This window comes from Oryctolagus cuniculus, chromosome 5 (assembly GCF_051225735.1).
Source record: "Oryctolagus cuniculus isolate XC-2025 breed Fujian yellow rabbit chromosome 5, ASM5122573v1, whole genome shotgun sequence".
In the NCBI taxonomy this organism is placed as follows: Eukaryota; Metazoa; Chordata; class Mammalia; order Lagomorpha; family Leporidae; genus Oryctolagus; species Oryctolagus cuniculus.
The window spans coordinates 148196927-148216360 of NC_142871.1; the positions used below are offsets into that span (position 1 = coordinate 148196927).

Sequence of the window (19434 nt, forward strand, 5' to 3'; positions counted from 1 at the left end):
CTCTCCCCTCTTCCTTCTCCTCTCTCCCTTCTCCTCTCTCTCTTCTCCCCCCTCTCCCCTCCCCTCTCTCCCCTCTCTTTCCTCTCCCCTCTCTTTTCTCCTCTCCCCTCTCTCCCCTCTCCCCTCTCTCCTCTCTCTCCTCCCCTCCCCTCTCCTTCTTTCTTTTCCCTTTCCCTTTTTCTTTTTGCTCTTCCATTAAATTTTCACACCAAACTCAGTAAAAACCTGAAATAATATATATATATATTTTAAGATTTATTTACTTATTTGAAAGGCAGAGTTATAGAGAGGCAGAGAAAGGTCGATCTTCCATCTGCTGGTTCATTCCCCAGATGCCCACAACAGCCGGAGCTGTGCCGATCCGAAGCCAGGAGCCAGGAGCCAGGGGCTTCTTCTAGGTCTCCCACATGGGTTCAGGCCCCAAGGACTTGGGCCATCTTCTACTGCTTTCCCAGGCCACAGCAGAGAGCTGTGTAGGAAGTAGAGCAGCCGGGAATCAAACCAGTGCACATGTGGGATGCAGGCACTGCAGGCGGTGGCTTTACTCCCTGTACTGCAGCGCTGGCCCTGGAATAATAGCTTAAAGAACTTACATGCATCTCTGTTTTGAAATTTTCCTTGTAATTTTCTGATGATCTTACTCCCTTAAAATCAGTCTTGGGTGGTTTCATAACCAGATTTAGTGGTTATCATGTCAGCAGAACGTTTTCCCTCAGTTTTTACATATTGGTTCTACTGTTTTTATATTTAATTTTATTAAAATTTTCTTGTTTTTTACATCTGAGAGGTGGAGAGACAAAGGGCAGGGTCAGGGTAGAGCTCGAGTCCACTGATTCACTCCTCAGATGCCCACGACAGCTGGGGCTGGACCAGGCTGGAGCTGGGAACTCAGTCCAGTTCTTCCACCTGATGGCAGAAATCAAACTCCGTGAGCCATCACTGCTGCCCACCAGGGTGGACACTAGCAGGAAGCTGGAGTCAGGGATTGAGTCCAGGTGTCTGATATGGAATGTGGGTCCCCTAACTGGCAGCTTAACTACTAGGCCAAACACCCATCATCATTTTCTGATATTTCATATAACTGACCACACAATGGTTTTTACCATGTATGTGCTGTTGGGTGTGCTGATTGTTATAGTTTTGCTGCTGTTGGTGTGTTTTTGTTTTCCGCACTTTATTTCTACATCTCTAAAGAACCAGAAAGTTTTGTTTTCAGTTGGATTTTCTGTGCACCGTTAGGGACTGCTGCATGCACTGTTTTTGTGTGTTACATTGCAATACATTGCCAAGGTCTACCTCAGATTTCGTGTCCTATGTGAGTTGATTATCTTCTGGCCCAGCACTCAGCTAGCCTCTGACAGCTGGTGGCACCACAACTCTTTATTTTCTTAGCCTAGGGATGACAAACTGTGGTCTATCGGCCTAGTTTGTTCCACTGCCTGTTTTCTAAGTGAAGTTTCCTTTGGAACACAGAATATATTCATCCATTTAAGTGTTGTCTGTGGCTTAGTTTGCACTAAAATGACAGAATTAAGTAATTGCAGCAGAGATCTGTGACTAGCCAAGTATGAACTATATGCTTTCTTTTTTTTTATTTATTTTTTATTTTTTTTAATTTTTTGACAGGCAGAGTGGACAGTGAGAGAGAGAGAGACAGAGAGAAAGGTCTTCCTTTGCTGTTGGTTCACCCTCCAATGGCCGCTGCGGCCAGCGCGATGCGGCCGGCGCACCGCGCTGATTCGATGGCAGGAGCCAGGAGCTAGGTGCTTTTCCTGGTCTCCCATGGGGTGCAGGGCCCAAGCACCTGGGCCATCCTCCACTGCACTCCCGGACCACAGCAGAGGGCTGGCCTGGAAGAGGGGCAACCGGGACAGAATCCGGCACCCCGACCGGGATTAGAACCCGGTGTGCCAGCGCCGCTAGGCGGAGGATTAGCCTAGTGAGCCGCGGCACCGGCCAGAACTATATGCTTTCTTAAAAAAAATATTTTATTTGCTTGAAAGGCAAAATTAGAAATGAGGGGCAGGTGTTAATCTTCTATCTGTTGGTTCACTCCCCAAATGCCTACAACAACTGGGCTTGGAACAGACCAAAGCCAGGTACCAGGATCTCCATCCAGATCTGCCACGTGGGTGACAGGGGCTCAGGTAGCTGAGCCATCTTCCATGGTGTTCCTAGGCACACCAGCAGGGAGCTGAATCAAAATGGAGAGCAGCCAGGACTTGAACCAGTGCTCATATGGGATTCTGCTGTTGCAGGCAGCGGCTTAATGCACTGTACCACAGCGCTGGCCCCAACTGTTTAGACAAAGACTCAAAGTCTTAGACTCAAAACCTTGCCGCGTCACCTTTGGGATTTCCCTTGTGTATTCTAGCAAGAGAATGAATCTCTTCTTTAATCTTCTTTTTTCCACACTTTATATGTGTTCCGATTCTCACATCCTTGTGCCTGTGGTATTATATTAATCTCCTTCTGTGGTTTCTTTTCCCTGCGTGGTTTGTTTTACACTGTGCCGCCGATTTCTGCTTCTTAGAGTTTAGCTGCCGTCCCCTTGTCCCCTAAATTGAAGACTCCCCACCTCTTCCTTCAGGCTCTTTGCAGCGCAGAAACCCTATCATCTGTGCCCTGCAGAAGCTCCTGTGTAACTCAGCATTCGCCCTTGCACATCCTTGTCAGAGAGGTCCCGTCTGCCAGGAGCTCTCTCTGCCTCCATTCCCATGCTTGCTTCTACCCATGCAAATCCTTACCAACTTCTTCATGAAGCTTTCTTTTTATCTTTTCCTGTCCGCACATTCTCTTTCCCTTCCTGTTTCATTACCTGTGCCTCTCTCTCTCTCACTGAAATGGCATCATTTCTGCTGATGCAGTGTTAGGTTCTTGTGCATCTCCTCCACTAAAAACCATAAGCTTGGCAAGTGCAAGGTGCTTCTCTTCTGTGTTACTACGTGCCCTTCCTCACTCACTGTAATGTCTCAGGTGTGCTTGATCATTAAGCGGTTGAATTGCACTATAAGAAGCAGGCTTTTTAAATCAGATTGAATTATTAGAGTCTCTCTTAGATGTTTGACAGTGACTTTAGGTGTTAGATCTAAAGTTCTTGAAGGAGCCAGATGACAACTGCCTTGTAGAGATAGCTAATGAAAATGGGAGAGATGCCTTCATTTGACAAGGCATTTCACATTTCCTGCAGGAAAATTAATCGTGTGCAGTGATGTGCTTGGTGCTGATAACAAAGGAGAACCAGCTCACAGTGCCAGTCAGCAATTTGCTGGAATATGTTATACAGCCTACCAAAAGTCAGACTTTGTAAACAATTGAAAAAAAAAAAGTTTTTCAGGATTCAAACTGGAAAAATTTTATAAAAATATTGTAAGAACCTAATGAAATACCTACAAATAATGTTAAAATAATATTGTGGGGGCCGGTGCTGTAGTGTAGCAGGTAAAGCCACTGCCTGCAGTGCCAGCATTCCATATGGGTGCCTATTCAAGACCCATCTGCTCCACTTCTGATCCAGCTCTCTGCTATGGCCTGGGAAAGCAGTAGAAGATGGCTCAAATCTTTGGGCTCCTGCACGCATGTGGGAGACCCAGAAGCAGCTCCTGGTACTGGCTTCAGATGGGTCTAGCTCCGGCTATTGTGGCCATCTGGGGAGTGAACCAGTGAATGGCAGATCTCTCTCTTTCCCTCTGCCTCTGTCTCTCTGTAACTCTGTCTTTCAAATAAAAAAGTAAATCTTTAAAAAATAATAATATTGTGTTCTCTGCCTGTTAGTTCATTTAATCCTTCTTGGTATACCTCTTGGAAGATTTTAATGTGGTGTGTGCCACAGTTAGTCCTGTTAATCCCATATTTTCATTGACTTCCAGTTCTGAGTTTGTACTTTCTAAAAGCTGACCAGGACAAAGAGACGCGTGCCATGTGTGGATACTTTTCAGTTCTGTAGTAGTGCAGTCTGAAGTCACATGTCTGCTGGGCTGCTGACACTCTTGGTTGGTTTCAGAAGCCTAGAGAGCCAGGGTGGCAGCAATCAACGTGAAACTTAAAACACGACTTTCAGGGATTCAGCAAGCAGAGTAAAGGGAGCATCAAAGCACTGTCAAGCCCTAGGACTTGAAAAGGAACTGAAGACTTGAAAATGTAATTTTAAAGTAGGCAAAGGATATGGCTAGTTTCTATGAAAAGATAGAAGCTCTGCTTTGTTGGTTACTGCCTTCAAGCTCAGAATCTGTGTTTGTTGTACAACGTGCATGCTCAAGCCAGTGAGTGATGTCCACCTAAGATGTAGTCCAGCTCCCTCTTGAGTAAAGAAAGGCTTAATGAAATACCAGATACTGATCCCTTACTAGCATTTCTAGGATTTATGCTAGCTAGGGAAATAATGATGCCACTGAACATAGATTTTACATCTGGGTTTCTATGATAAAGACATACTAGATTGGATGGATACTTATTCATAGAACACAGATGTATGTATGTTGCCTATATATGTGAAGGATGATCTCTGAAAGCCATGTATAAGCAACCTGTAACTGATGGTCTCTGGGGAACAGGGCTTGGTAGATGTGGGGATTTCCAGGATATGGAGTTCTTTACTATTTACTCCTCTCTCCATTTGAACTTTTTTTTTAGTGTATTTTATTTTGGACAAGAGACTGGGGAAGAATATATTCAAATTTAGGTTTTCTTCATTAATATTTAATATAAATGGCTTATTTGAAGGGTTACCTGTCTGTCTGGAAAATGTGGTTTTCGAGAAAGATTCAGACTCTTGAGAATTCTGCACTAGTGGGGTTTTGTGTTTTGGTTTTATTTTGTACTGAGATGCTCATGAAGGGCATTATCAGAGCGGGCTGCTCTTTGTTCTTTACTCGTATGGTAAATAGACATGTAGTTCAGGTGTTTTCTTGAAGCAGTTGTAAGAAAATTCAGTTTCATGCCGCGTGGGCCTGTTGCTGGGAGAACTTCTCTGCACTAGTAACCGTTGGCCAAGGTATGCTTGTGAGCAAAACCATTCACCCTGTTTTCTCTCCCATCTTTTAGGAAGGCTCAGGAGGAGAACAAGAAGGTGGTGCTGGCTGGCTGCGTTCCTCAAGCCCAGCCCCGCCAGGACTACCTGAAAGGACTGAGCGTCATCGGGGTAAGCCTCCTCCTGATGAGAGGAAACAGAGTTTATGTTGTCAGCACACGGTAGGGCCACATTTGATTTCCTTTTCTGGGCTGCTTATGGCTGTCCTAATGTACTTTCTGTTGTCCCTGCAACTTGGGTATGTCTGTGTAACTAAACTTCAGAGCATAAAGTGTTCAAGTTTCTCTGAGAAAGAGGAACGCAATAAAAAGCTGTGTTTGGAGTTTGGGCCCCTTTAATGACTGGATCTGTGTCCATCACCATCCATTTGCATATCGCTGCCATCCCTCCTCCCGCACTCAGTGCTCTCTTGGTGTGACACTCCCTAAAAGGCAGGAGCCCGTTGGGGATGCCCACCTCCCTCACACTCACTCCCCAGGGCAGATCCATTATGGCACAGGTATGAAGGCTTCGTGGACCCCGTGGAGGTCTCCTCCCTGGTCCCATCTCTGGATTCCCCTTTGCTTGCTCAGTGTGGAGTTGTGACTTTACGTTGAGTGGTGCAATTCCTTGAGTGAACTCCACCTCTCTCTTTAAGGTGTTAGCTTCGTGAAGGCAGCTTTTCAGTCTTTTCAAAGATTGTCACCACGTTTCTCCAGTCTTTCTCACGGCGCTCGGCTCTGTGTACACTCAGTATTTGTTGACTGACCATTGTGGTTCTGTCGCTGGTGTGCTTTTCCCTACTGTGCAGTGAGGTCTGTGAGGTGGAGGGCCTCTGCTCCCTCACTTTGTCTCTCTGGCCATCACCGTTTGCAAAACACCCTGATGCAGCTGGCATTTATGCAGCATTTCTTGACCAAGTGCTGGTACTTCCTGCATTCTGGCTGTCTCCTGAAGCTATATCCGGTAGTTCATCAATGGTTGCCTTATGTGTAAACGATCATTATATATCACGGTTGTATGCACATAGGAAAAGTTGATTTGAATAATTGGTGGCTGAATTGAGCTTTATAATGGATTTTTCTGTACTTCGTACAGTATTCACAAGTTCTTATATTGTGTTCTCAGCGTAATGAACTTTCTGCTGTGAAATTCTGACCTCACTAGTAAATTTAAGAATCTTTGAATAAACATTCTCACTTTAAACAAACAGAACCTGAATGTTTGGTAACTTTCGTTTGTTTTCACCATTTGTTTACATTTTGATTTCTCTTGGTTTAAGGAATGAACTGAATATGGGACTCCTGAGTTATCTTTTCATGTCAGACTAACTTTCTCTGTAAACATAATCCTGCTGTGTTGGGGAAATAAGAAACCAGTTAGAACTCTGAGAGATGGAGTGTGGCAAATGCCTGGAGTTCATCTTAGATTTCATCCCAAGGAAGTGAGTTACTGGGATAGCAGAATTTCTTTAGTCTGCAAAGCCGCTGTTCTGCATACATTATGATAGCATTTCTGAACTCCATGGTGTGCAGGAAAGAGCTTACACATGTCAGGATATAGGAAAATTCCCGAAATTTAGCACAAAGAAGGCTAGCAGTTTTTAAGGCCAACACAAGCTGTGACATTAGCAAAGGAACTTTTTTTTTCATGTTCAATCCATTTTTCATTCTGTCACATAGTTCGATTTAATACCATTAACCTTCTTTAGAATTACTTCATAGCATATTTTGAAATGTGGACAGTAAAGTCATACTTCTATCACCTAATACAATGTTGCATATCTCCTTCAGACTTTTAATCTTTGCATTTTCTTTTATTTAGTAGTACTCTCAAAACTATTTTATATCTTTAGTTTTCTGTGCTATCTCATGAATTTGTTAACTACTTAAAACCCTTTGTTAATGTCCTATCAAAGGATATATCATAATTTACTTAACTATTTTTTAATTATGGATATGTGTTTTCTAGTTTTTAGTAAATATATATGTATATATAGTATTAATGCCCATAGTAGGATTTTTATTTTAATTCAAAATTAGTATATTGTAAAAAGTTTTCAAAAAATTGCATTATTATCAACATTTTACAACATTTTATAATTATAACTTATATGTACACCTTCATTAAGTGTTATAAAGTATGAGTTTATTCTTTGTAAGCATTGTTTCATAGAATACTTTTTCTGTGGCAGCTATATGACATTTTATAAATATTCATCATTATTGACTTTAGAAAAATTTTATTTATGTATTAGAGAGGCAGAGGGAGAGGGTGTGTATGTGTGCAAGAGAGATAGTCAAAGAGACAAAGAAAACTGCTATCCATTGGTTCATTCCCCAAATGCCTACAACTGCCAGAACTGAGCCAGGCAGAACCTGGGAAGCCTGGGGCTGGTGTTGGGGCACAGTGGGTTAAACCGTCCCAACTGCTCCATTTCCTGTCCAGCTCCCTGCTAATGCCCCTGGGAAGGCAGCACATGGTGGCCCAAATACTTGGGCCTCTGTCACTCCCATGGAAGACCAAGATGGAGTTCCTGGCTTCTGGTTTCAGCCTGGCCTGGCCCTGGGTATTAGTACTATTTGGGAAGTAAAGCTACAGAGAGGAAGCGCCTATGCTCGCTCTCTCTCTCTCTCTCTCTCTCTCTCTCCTCTTTTTCGCTCTTAAAAACAGAAGCCAGGACCTAGAAGCTCAATCCAAATCTCCCACATAAGTGCCAGGGACTGTATTACTTGAGCCATCACATCTGCCTCCCAGTGTCTGCATTAGCTGGAAGCTAGTATTGTGACTGTAACTGGAACCTAATCCAAGTCATTCTAATATGGGATACAGTATCATAACGGCTATTTTCACTGCCAAGTCAGATGCCCACACCTGATTTTTATATGTAAAAATTATGTCGACAGAATGGAATATTTTGAAAAAAATTTAGATTAGGCAGTAAAACTTATCTATAATTTAATCTTTAGAGAGAGAAAGAGAGAGACTAATTTCTAAATAGATTTTTTGAAATTGTTGCCAAATAATAAACTTTCTGAAATATAGTTAGTTAAAAATAAATAAATGGAGGGGCCAGTGCTGTGATGCAGTGGGTTAATGCCCTGGCCTGTAGCCCTGGCATCCCATATGGGCGCCGGTTCTAGTCCCAGCTGCTCCCCTTCTGATCTAGCTCTCTGCTATGACCTGGGATAGCAGTGGAGGATGGCCCAAGTCCTTGGGCCCCTGCACCTGTGTAGAAGACCCAAAAGAAGCTCCTGGCTCCTGGCTTCAGCTCGGCGCAGCTCCAGCCATTGCGGCCATCTGGGGAGTGAACCAGCGGATAGAAGACCTCTCTCTCTGTCTCTACCTCTCTCTGTAACTCTGTCTTTCAAATAAATAAAAAATCTTTTAAAAAATAAATGGATAGATAAATGTTGTTTTACAGCAGAAAGCACCAATTTTGAGGTATGGAAAAGTAGGAGGATGTTTCAATTCAAGTGACTTAGCAGGACATTTGGAAGTTTACTGAATAAAGAATGTTGCTCCCTTGCAGCACTTCTATGACAGAGGAGGATTTTAATAGAGGTGGAAGGTAGAGCAGCTGTCACTGCCTTCTGTCCTTTCCAGAACTTCCGCTAGAATTTATCCATGTCATCCCTCTACACAGGGAGGATGTGCCGGGAGAGAAAGCTGCCCTTAGGTGTGTGTCAGTGGGTGAGCAAACTGTTACGGCACACTGGACTTAATGTATGAATGAGCTTATTAAGTGAGCATTGAAGAAGCTATTTAATAGATAAACAGAGCTGTTGCTTCCTTCATCATGTATTAATTTCCATCAATTTCAGCCTTTAAAAATAGGGCATCTGATTCGTTTCGGTAATCAGGGATAGCAGTGTGTGAGAGCACAGTGGTAGCAGCGATGTGACCCCAGACCCTTCAGTGTCCTCCTGTGTCCCTCTGTCTCCTGAAATGATCTAGTTGTGCTTCATAGGATTGGTGTGATGGTGCATGGCCAGAAAACACGGATTATCCATACCAGAAGTGAAGCCTGTCAACTTCCGAGTCCAAAAGAACTTGCTTTGGAGGGTGTAGTCTCTGTGCTCTCATCCTGGAGCAGCTGAGCTGTACACAAACCTGTCCAGCTTCTTCACATTCAGAGGAGAAAGAACAGATTCGAGGGGCTGGAGCTGTGACACAGCAGGTTAGCTGCTGACCACAATGCCGGCATCGCACGTGTGCATTGGTTCAAGTCCCAGTTGCTCCACATTGGATCAGCTCCCTGGCAATGTATTTAGGAAAGCAGCAAAAGATGACCTGAGTGCTTGGAAGACCCAGATGGAGTTCCAGGTTCCTGGATTCAGCTTGGCCCATCCCTGGTTGTTGCCATACACTTGGGGAATGTACCAGTGGGTGGAAGATCTCTCCTATTGTCTCCATCTCTCTCTATATATATAAGCCTGCCTTTCAAAAACTAAACCCTTAAAAAAAAAACTCAGAACATCAATGCCTTAGATAAAATTTTTTTCCTAACCCAAACACTTTTTCTTGGCATAAAATTAAGTTTATATGTTACAACTAGAACATATGTAGTTATAGAGAACTAGTGCAGAATCAAGATTTTTTTTTTAACCTTACAAGTAAATTTTCGTTTCTATTTGAGTAAATAATTGTTCTGGTTAGCCATCCACCTTGGAGTTTACAGGCACTGCCATTCTTTTGTTATGACTGTTTTTATCACTTGCCCTGTGTCTAGCTGTAGGTAGTGCTTTGATCTTGAGATTATAGCTTTTGAATGCCACTTTCCTTCTCTTGGGCTCATTTGCTGGCAGGAAGTTTCCTTTAGATTAGGCAACCAGAGACCAGGATGTTCTTTGCTAAAGTTCGGAGAAAAAAGGTGTTGTAGACAGCGAGAGTGGGGAAGACGGGCTTCAAATCCTGTTCCTGCCACATGGTTATTTCTTACACCCAGTGAGTCCTTCCTGTGCACCTGCTGTGTGAGGAAAGTACTGTCCTAGATATTGCAAATGCAACAGTGTGTAAAATCCTCAGAGATCCCCGTACTCACTGAGTTTCCATTGTGGGTCTTGGGGAGAAAGGTCTGGGTTGAATTCAGAAGCTTCTCTAGCCTCCTGCAGTATCTGATGAGAGGGTCCCTAGATCTTTGGGCATTTCTCTGTAAGGCTCAGATGGAAGTGCACTTAGCGTCTATTAGTTGGTTGTGTTAGGGATAGATGGGCCAAACAGTACTTACTTGCTGCGTTCTTCCTAAGGTAGTGCTCTTTCTCAATTCTGTCAGTGCCCATCATGAGAGGATGCTGTTCATCAGGAAGACTGGTTCTTACTCTGTTACAGGAATGCTTATTTACAAAAGTGTGCGTTTCATGTAGCTCTTCTGTGCGAATAACAAGGACTACCTTTAGACTTGGGCTTGGTGTTGATTTACTAGACTTTATGTCTGTATTGTATCTCTAGAAATCCTAAGTATCTTGCAAATTAATAAAATAGTTGTAATATTTTAAAACATGTGGTTTGCAGCAGAATAGATAATTTAGTATTAAAAATCTGTGGGAGACAAAACTTTCTTCCGTACCAGCTATGAGCCCTCTGGCACGTGGACATTCCCTTTGGGGCACTGAACAGAAATGTGGTCTAGTGCGAGTGTTTCCTTATCTCAGCGGCTGTTACCAGGGTGGTTTGCAATGATTTAAACATCTTTTCAGGCAGACTGCTCTAATGCTGAGAAGTCAGACAGCACAGTGACAATTCCAAATGTGAACACTTGAATCTTGAAAATTGTGTGCAGAAAGAAAGCAGCATTTGGAAGAGGCCAGATCTGAGGATATTTAGAAGATATATCATGTTGCAAAAGGTAAACCAATTCATAAAGTGAACAGTGTCACAAACAATGGCATGGATAGATGTGGAGAGTACAGCTCGAGAAACTTTATCCCGTTTGTCTCTACCTCATGTCTTCTATTTCTTCGTGTCATATTTCCTTTTTGACCTGTCATGATCCAAAAGGCAGTAAAATAATAAAATGACGGTAGATTTAAATCCCCTCCATATTTTTTCCTTCCTCATCTCATTCCTTTCATTTGTTCATGCCTCTTCTGTCTAATCTGAATGCATGCACGTTTTTCCCCCATTGACTTCCTATAGTGCAAGGACATTGTGTGATTAAGACTCAGGGGCTGGATTACGCAGGCTTATACCCTGCTTCACCAGTTCATAGCTGTGGGACGTTGAAAGTTACTCAGCCTCTCTGTACCTTTGTTTTTCCATCTGTTAAGTGGTGATAATAGTAGAACCTGACCAGGTTTAGGGAAGGTGAAATCAGTTAATACACACAGTGTACTAAGCATGGTGCCTCCTGGCACCTAGTGCTGTGTATTGGCTATTAGGTTTTCATTCATGAATTCACTTACTGGGAGAGTCAACATTGAGTGTAACTGTGTGCCTGGAACTAAACTGTCTGCTCGAGATACAGAGCTGATCAAAACTTATCTTCCCTCTAATGACAGTGAAATCTGAGGAGAGGCACACATCGTCACAGATGGGCATAGGAAATGAAGGCTGTGGGCACAGAGACGGCCATTCTCTCCTCGATTTGGGTCTCAAAGGCTGAGCGGTGCATGAGGAGCGGGAGAAGGAGAAAGAAAGGGTTCCACGCAGAAGGAGCCTGTTTAAGGAAGAGCATGTGTGCTTCTGGGTTCCTGGAAGGGAGAAGAACAGCCAGAAGGAGTGGAAGGGGCCCTGAGAAGTGTGGTCTGCAGGGTGCAGATGAGAAATGCCTCAGCGGTGAGGATGGAGGGAAGAGGTTCTCACTCAAGGAAAGTGTTGAAGGCAGGCTTGGCAGGATGGGTGAAAGGCTGTGCCTGGGGAATAGCTGCATGGAGGGGGAGGGTAAGAACAGGATAATGTAGTGGTGGTCACTTTACACCCTCTGTGTTGTCTTGTATTTATTACTGATACTAATGTTTTGCAAGTTTCATTTATTTATTGCAAGATTTTTAAAAATTTATTTGAAAGGTTGAATTAGAAAGAGGAAGGGAGGAGACACACACACACACAGCAGGAGTAGGAGTGGGGGAGGGGAGAGAGAGAATGGGAATGAGAATGAATGAATGAATCTCTTCCATCTACTGGTTCACTCCCAAATGGCTGGAATGGCTGGAGCTGGGCCAGACTGAAGCCTGGAGCTTCATTTGGGTCTGCCCACGTGTGTGACAGGGACCAAGTGCTTGGGCCATCTTCTGCTGCCTCTCACAGTGAGCATTACAGGAGTCAGGAATTGGGAGCTGTGTTGGAACTTGAACCCCTGGCATGGATGCATGTGTCTCAAGTAGTGTCTTAACAGCCATGCCAAATACCTGCCCTTAGATTTTTTGTCCTAAAAATAAAATTCACTGTATATATTTGAGGTTTGCAGCATGATGTTTAGGGATACAAAAAGATAGTAAAGTGGTTATTGTAGTGAAGCATATTGATGTATGTGTCATCTCATATAGTGACTTTGGGTGACAAGAGCAGCTAAATCCAAGTATTAACAAGTGTTCGGAACACATTACAGTGTTACTAACTCTAGCCCCCTTATGTTGTACATCGCATCTCTTGACATGTTCTTCTGATTTTTTTATCACATATTTGCTGCTTTTTTCCTTTGGCCCACATCTCCCCCTGCCCACCACTATTTTAGTTTATCTCAGTATATTTGACCTTAACAAAATGTGACTGACCACTTAAAGTGAGATGATAGAATATTTTTCCTTATGTAGTTTGGCTTTTATCATGTAGCATAATGTCCTCCAGGTTCATTTTTGCCATGACAAATGGCAGGGTCTCCTTTCTAAAGGCTAAATGATATTTCCCTGTGTATATAAACCATGTTTTTGTCATCAGTTCATCCCTTGATGGACACTTAAGATTGTGTCTTAGCTGCTGTAAGAATGGTGTAATGAACATGGGAGTGCGGATATCTTTATGAGGTGTGATTTCATCTCCTTTGAGTATATACCCTGAAGGGAAATTGCTGGTTCATATTTTTTAATCATTATTTTTATTGCCTTTTGATATGGTAGTTTTTTGTGGAGGGCTGTGTGGGTAATTTCTTCTATGGTTTCAAAACTTAAAAGTTACTTTCCTAATAAAGTATCTGATTCTTTTTTTTTTAAGTATGAAAAATATTTTTTCAGCTTGTCAATCTGTTTTTATTTTATCCATACTGTTCCTAGGTATTCCAGTGGTGTTTATTTTGTATTTTTCTTTTTTCTCTTTTAGGATACTAACTCTCATCATGTGTCCATTTCTTAATTAATGTGCTAGTTTTCTTTGCTGTGATTGTACAGTACAGTCATCCCTCAGTTTCCACAGGGGACTGGTTGCTAGAGCCCTTTGGCGGTAGAGGTACCAAAATCATTAGATGCTCAAGTCCCTCGTAAGAAAGGGCAGAGTATTTGCCTATAACCCACACACAGCCTCCTATATACTTTGAGTCATTTCTAGACTACTTAGAAAAACTAATACAATGTAAATGCTATGTAGATCATTGTTAAATGGTATTATTTAAGAGATAAGAAAAAAACCTACATGTTCAATACACGTAGTTATCTCTCTCTCTCTCTTCAAATATTTTGGATTTGCTATTGAATAAACCCATGGAATTGTAGCCCACACACCTGGAGGGTCAACAGTATCACAGTCATTGTAGTTTAAAGTAACACACTTGTCCTACAGTTTGGATGTCAGAAGTTACACCTTGGCTTTACTGGGCTAAAATCAAGGTGGTGGCAGGGTTATGTCCTGTTGTAGCCCCTGGCGAGTATTTTTTTTCTTGGCCTTGTCCAGTTCCTAGATGTTCCCTACATTCTTATTTTTGTTGTTTTTTTATTTATTTAATAGGCAGAGAGACAGAAAAAGATATACACTCTTGTATGCCGGTTCACTCTCCAAATATCTGCAACAGCCAGGGCTGGATCCGGGAGCTGGAACTCAATCCAAGTCTCCCAGCCTGGTTGGGGACCCCAAGTACTTGAGCCATCACCACTGCCTTGTAGGGGCTGCACTGCTGGGAAGCTGGAATCAGGAGCCAGAGCCAGGACTGGAGCCCTGGCAGTATGGTGTGGAATGTGGCATCTTAACCACTGGGCTGAAAACTTGCTCCTTCTTTTGCATTTCTTTCTTTCTTTCTTTCTTTCTTCCTTCCTTCCTTCCTTCCTTCCTTCCTTCCTTCCTTCCTTCCTTCCTTCCTTCCTTCCTTCCTTCCTTCCTTCCTTCCTTCCTTCCTTTCTTTCTTTTATTTGAGAGCAGAGAGAAAGGCCTTCTTTCCGTTGGTTCACTCCCCAACCGGCTGCAACAACTGGAGCTGTGCCATCCGCAGCCAGGAGCCAGGAGCTTCTTCTGGGTCCCCCAGGCGAGTACAGGGGCCCAAGGACTTGAGTCATCTTCCACTGCTTTCCCAGGCCATAGCAGGGAGCTGGAACAGAAGTGGAGCAGCTGAGACTTGAACTAGCGCCCATATGGGATGCCAGCATTGCAGGCAGTGGCTTTACCTGCTATGTCACAGCGCCAGCCCCATCCTATTATTTAATATGAATTTAAGATTCTAATAACCCCAATGATGTTTCTTTATATTATTGAGCTTAGCCTATTGAATTTTGTCAGTATTGCTGAAAGGGTTTTTGTCACAAGCCCCTGCCCAACCTACAGAATGTTTTTAGTTAATTTAGTAGAATTTATAGGAATAGAAGTTCCTGGTACTCATATGTATTTTTCTGGCATCATCTAGTCTGGCCTCATTCTTCAGTTAGTAATTTTTTTCTCTAACTGAGTGTTAGTCACTCCCTGCTACAATGCAGGTGAGAAAATATGCTATCAGTGGTGTGAGGAACGTGTTGTCATTTAACCTTTTTTGCAAAGGCTATTTCTATCATTGGGGAAGAAAATTCAAGGAAGAGAAGACAGATGATGACAGTCTACTGGGATGAGAAAGTTTTGTTAAAATTAAGCCATAAGCTAATTTCGCTCTTTTGTTAGCACATTAGCAAACTTGTCTACAGGTTTTAAATTTGAGAACTCTCTCTTCTCTTGGAATTGAAACACATTGTTAGCTTATTGACTGCTATGGACTTCCCCAAATGTAAGATACTTGCAAATTGAGTGCTCGCCAATATAATTTAGGGCAACAACTCTCCTGAACTGCTTGGAACAAAATATTTAGAGAAAAATGTTTTTTAAAGAGATTGACATTGAACTTTACCTTGTTAGATGGTGATTATTGGATCAAACTCTCATTATGGTAAATGTGAAGAATTTGAATATATATTTGATGAAAAATAAATTTTATAATATTTTAAAAATATTGATTTATTTGAAAGGCATAATTAGAGACAGTGAGAGAGATCTTCCATGTGTTGGTTCACTCCTCAAACGGCTGCAGTGGCGGAGGTAAGGCCAGGCTGAAGCCAGGAGTCTGGAACTCCATCTGGGTCTCCCGTGTGAACTGGAAATGGAGCAGCCAGAACTCAAACTGGAGCTCATATCATCAGAGATGCCTGAATTGCAGGCAGCAGCTTATCCTACTGTGCCAACCGTACAAGTGTGGTGTAATTCATAGATTCACTGCATTTCCTATCAAACCTGCCTTGCCCTGTTTTTCATAGAATGAGAAAAAACAATTCTAACACTTGCATGGAACTACAGAAGACCCCACTGAGCCAAATGACTATTGAGCGTTCTTTCTGATTTCAAAGTACATTATGAGAACTATGCGGTATAGTACACAAACAGGTAAGTAGGCCAGTGGAGCACATTAGATAGCCTAAAATAAACCCAAGCATAGACTGTCAAATAATTTTCTACAAGGCTTCCAACAAGACACAATGGGGAGAGAACTCTTTCTTCAGTAATTGGCAGTGGAAGCAGGGGTGGGTGGGCACTATGGCTCAGCAGGTTAATTGCCACTTGGGGTACTTGCTTCTCATATCAGAGTGCTGATTTCAGTCCTTGCTACTCCACTTCTAATCAAGCTTCCTGCTGATACACCTGGGAGGTGATGGATAGTGGTCCCAGTACTTGGATTAATGCCACCTATGCAGGAGACACAGGTGGAGTTCTGGGCTCCTGGCTTTGTCCTGGCCCAACCCTGTCTTTTGCAGGCAAAACTCTTGGCAGAGTCATGAACGTATATAAAGAGTCACACTTCGTAATATAAAAACATCAATAAAGAGCAAATTTGTCTCCACAAATTTTCGGTAATATTAGGCTGAGCAGTGTTAAATGATTTTTAAATTAATCTTTCAACGTCTTCCTTTTGCACGTACAATGAAATCCAAAGCACACAGCGTGATCTTATAATAAGAAATCACACCGTCTTCCCTAATCATCTGGCCTCATGTCCTACCACTTAGTCCTTCATTCACTGGCTTTATTTTTGGCCTTGAGACTTCATTTACATAATTTCTATGTCTCTGCCCTTGTTATTGCTTTCCACTCAGGGCTGTTCATGTATGGTTAATACCCCTGGATTAATGTCACCTGTTAAGAGGTTTATCTAGGCCACTGTATCAAAATTGTCCTCTGTACCTTTTCCACTGCAGGTTTTATTTTCTTCATAGCATCTGATGGGGAGTGGAGATTCACAGTTATTTGCACATCTGTCTCCCCCAGTGAGAGTGTAAGGTACATCAAGAAGGGACTTTGCATTTTTCACCATTATATCCCCAGTGCCTAGAATGGTATGTAGTGCATAAGTGGTGCTTAATCAGTATTTGTCAAGTGAATGCATTCATGCCGGCGGTGATTTGGCAAGAGTAGGTATTGCTGAGTCTCTTGAAAGTCCAGGTGCATTTGGATAGCGTTCTGTAATTGTTCAGTAATGACTTCCACATGCACAGGAAAAGGAAATTCATTCAGTGGACCACCTCTGTGCCATTCCTGGCCATGATCTACTAAGAATAGTTGGCAAAAATCCAAGTGGGTGTCCTTGGACCTCAGTTCTGTCAGCCTTGGAAATAACAGTACCGTCTCCTGCTTTTGGGATTTTTTGAAGATGAAATGTGATCATGCCGGTGAAGTGTCAGCTTAGATTGTGAAACAAAGGAATTGCTCTCGAAATGTCAGCTGGTGCCGTGTTATTCCTAGTCATCAACTTCCCTGGTGCTGGTGCACGTGACGTGCAACCGCCGGCAGACCCTCTGTAGGGCAGGCTGCTTCTTGGGCAGCTTCCCAAGAGGGCACCTTTTCTTGAGTCTTGTTGGTAGGTTTGGGTGTGAGATATTTGTGAGTTTCCTGGGGCTGCCATAACAAATGCCTGCATCTGGGTAGCTGTCCCTTACACTGTGCTTGCTGGTAGCCACATGTGACCAAATTCATACTTCATGAAGATTCCAGTCGATTGGTCAGACTAGCCACAGTTCCGGTGTGTAGTGACCGCACGAGCCTGGGGAGTCCTATGCTGGACAGCACCACTGATGAAAGATCTGCTGACAGCACTGCTCCCAGCAATTAGCACATCTTAGAAGAGCACTTTTTATTTGCTTTAGATGCCATGTGTAGGCTTGTTTCTTCAGCACTTGTGTAGTTATAAATTTGGAGGAGCTCATAATAGCTGAGTAAAATATTTTTATGGACTTCTTTTAAAAGTTCTGTAGCAGAGTGACTCATTAATGTTATTTATGAATTGTTTATTCACCAACTCCTTTCTTCATTGTCAGGAACATATGGAGTCAGTAATAGAACATGCTGCCTGCCTTTTTTTTTTTTCTTCTGGATATTTATAACTAGGTGCCTGAAGGACATAAGATACTGTTATATTTGTTTTATTTGAATTATATGCCAGAGAATAAGCTCTTTTGTACTCAGGGCTACAATTTATAGTATTAATTAAGAATGGCTTTCCTTTTTTTTTCCAGAGTGAATTCAATATATTCTTCATTGCAGTATTTGAATTTTGAGTGTTCTCTTGGTTATTTTTTCTTCTCTCTCAGCCTCCCATTCTATACTATTTTTTTATTATTACCTTGTTTCTCTTTTATTTAACCCTTCTCTCTCACACTTTCCTTCTTTTCTTAAGATATTTATTTATTTATCTATTTAAAAGGTAGACAGAGATAGACAAAGATACTCCATCGAGTGTTTTACTCCCTAAAGGCCCCCAGTGGCCAGGCTGGGCCAGGCCAAGGCAGGATCCTGAAACTCAGTTTGAGTCTCCCTTGTGGGTGGCAGGGACCCTGGTACTTAAGCTGTCATCTGCTGTCTCCCAGCGTGTGTATTAGCAGGAAGCAGAGTCGATACTTGAACCCAGGCACTCCAGTATGGGGAGGATGGAAGACACCCTCCCCCCCCCCGCCTCTCCTCTCTCTGTGTAACTCTGACTTTCTTTTTTTTTTATTATTTTTTTTGACAGGCAGAGTGGACAGTGAGAGAGAGAGACAGAGAGAAAGGTCTTCCTTTGCCGTTGGTTCACTCTCCAATGGCCGCCGCGGCCGGCGCGCTGCGGCCGGCGCACCGCGCTGATCCGATGGCAGGAGCCAGGAGCCAGGAGCCAGGTGCTTTTCCTGGTCTCCCATGGGGTGCAGGGCCCAAGCACCTGGGCCATCCTCCACTGCACTCCCTGGCCACAGCAGAGGGCTGGCCTGGAAGAGGAGCAACCGGGACAGAATCTGGCGCCCCGACCGGGACTAGAACCCTGTGTGCCGGCACCGCTAGGCGGAGGATTAGCCTAGTGAGCCGCGGCGCCGGCCAACTCTGACTTTCAAATAAAATAAATCTTACTTTTAAAAAGAGAGTTCTGTGACCATTGCCACAATCATTTTCAGAGAATTTTTATCATTCCACAAGAAAATCCAGTGTTCCCTGTCTTCTCTCCCCACCCTGCCCCCATTTCTTCCATTGCCTGTTCATAGGCACCCACTAACCTATGTTGCCTATATAGATTTTCCTCTGAGGACATAAGAATTTTCTGTCTGCTTTCACTTAGTGTAATGTTGTGGCATACTTGATCCCTTTTTGGCTTAGTATTTCATTGGCCGGATACAGCACATTGTGTTTATCTGTTTATCAGCTAATAGATAACTCGGTTTTCACTATTGGGCCTTTATGAATACCGTGAATGTTTGCATACAAGTTTTTGTGTGAACAAACGTCTTCATTTCTGTTGGGTAATCTAGAATTAGAATTGCCATTTCATATGATAAGTATATGTTTAAACATTGGAGGAGCTGCCAGATTATTTTCCAAAGTGACTGCATTTTACTGCATTCCTACTAGCTATATGTGAGGGTTCCAGTTTCTCCACATTCTCACCTACAGTTGTGTCTTTTGGACAGTAACTATTGTAATGGGTATAAAATGGTAAATATCACTGTGACTTTTTAAAATGCTAAAATATGCATAATATAAAATTTACAGTTTTAACCATTTTAAAATATCGAGGTCAGTGGTATTAAGTA

The 19434-nt window shown here is 42.8% G+C and overlaps 1 protein-coding gene across 11 annotated transcripts in view; it reads left to right on the forward strand.

Moving 5' to 3' along the window:
• The window catches only part of CDKAL1 (CDKAL1 threonylcarbamoyladenosine tRNA methylthiotransferase), a 731906-nt gene that overhangs the window by 207734 nt on the left and 504738 nt on the right, over positions 1–19434 (forward strand). For all 11 annotated transcript variants that reach the window (XM_008262511.5, XM_002714231.6, XM_089333341.1 and 8 more), the window contains one exon: positions 5044–5140. In XM_008262511.5, the coding sequence (XP_008260733.1) occupies positions 5044–5140 (97 nt within the window). The remainder of the gene's footprint in view (positions 1–5043; positions 5141–19434) is intronic.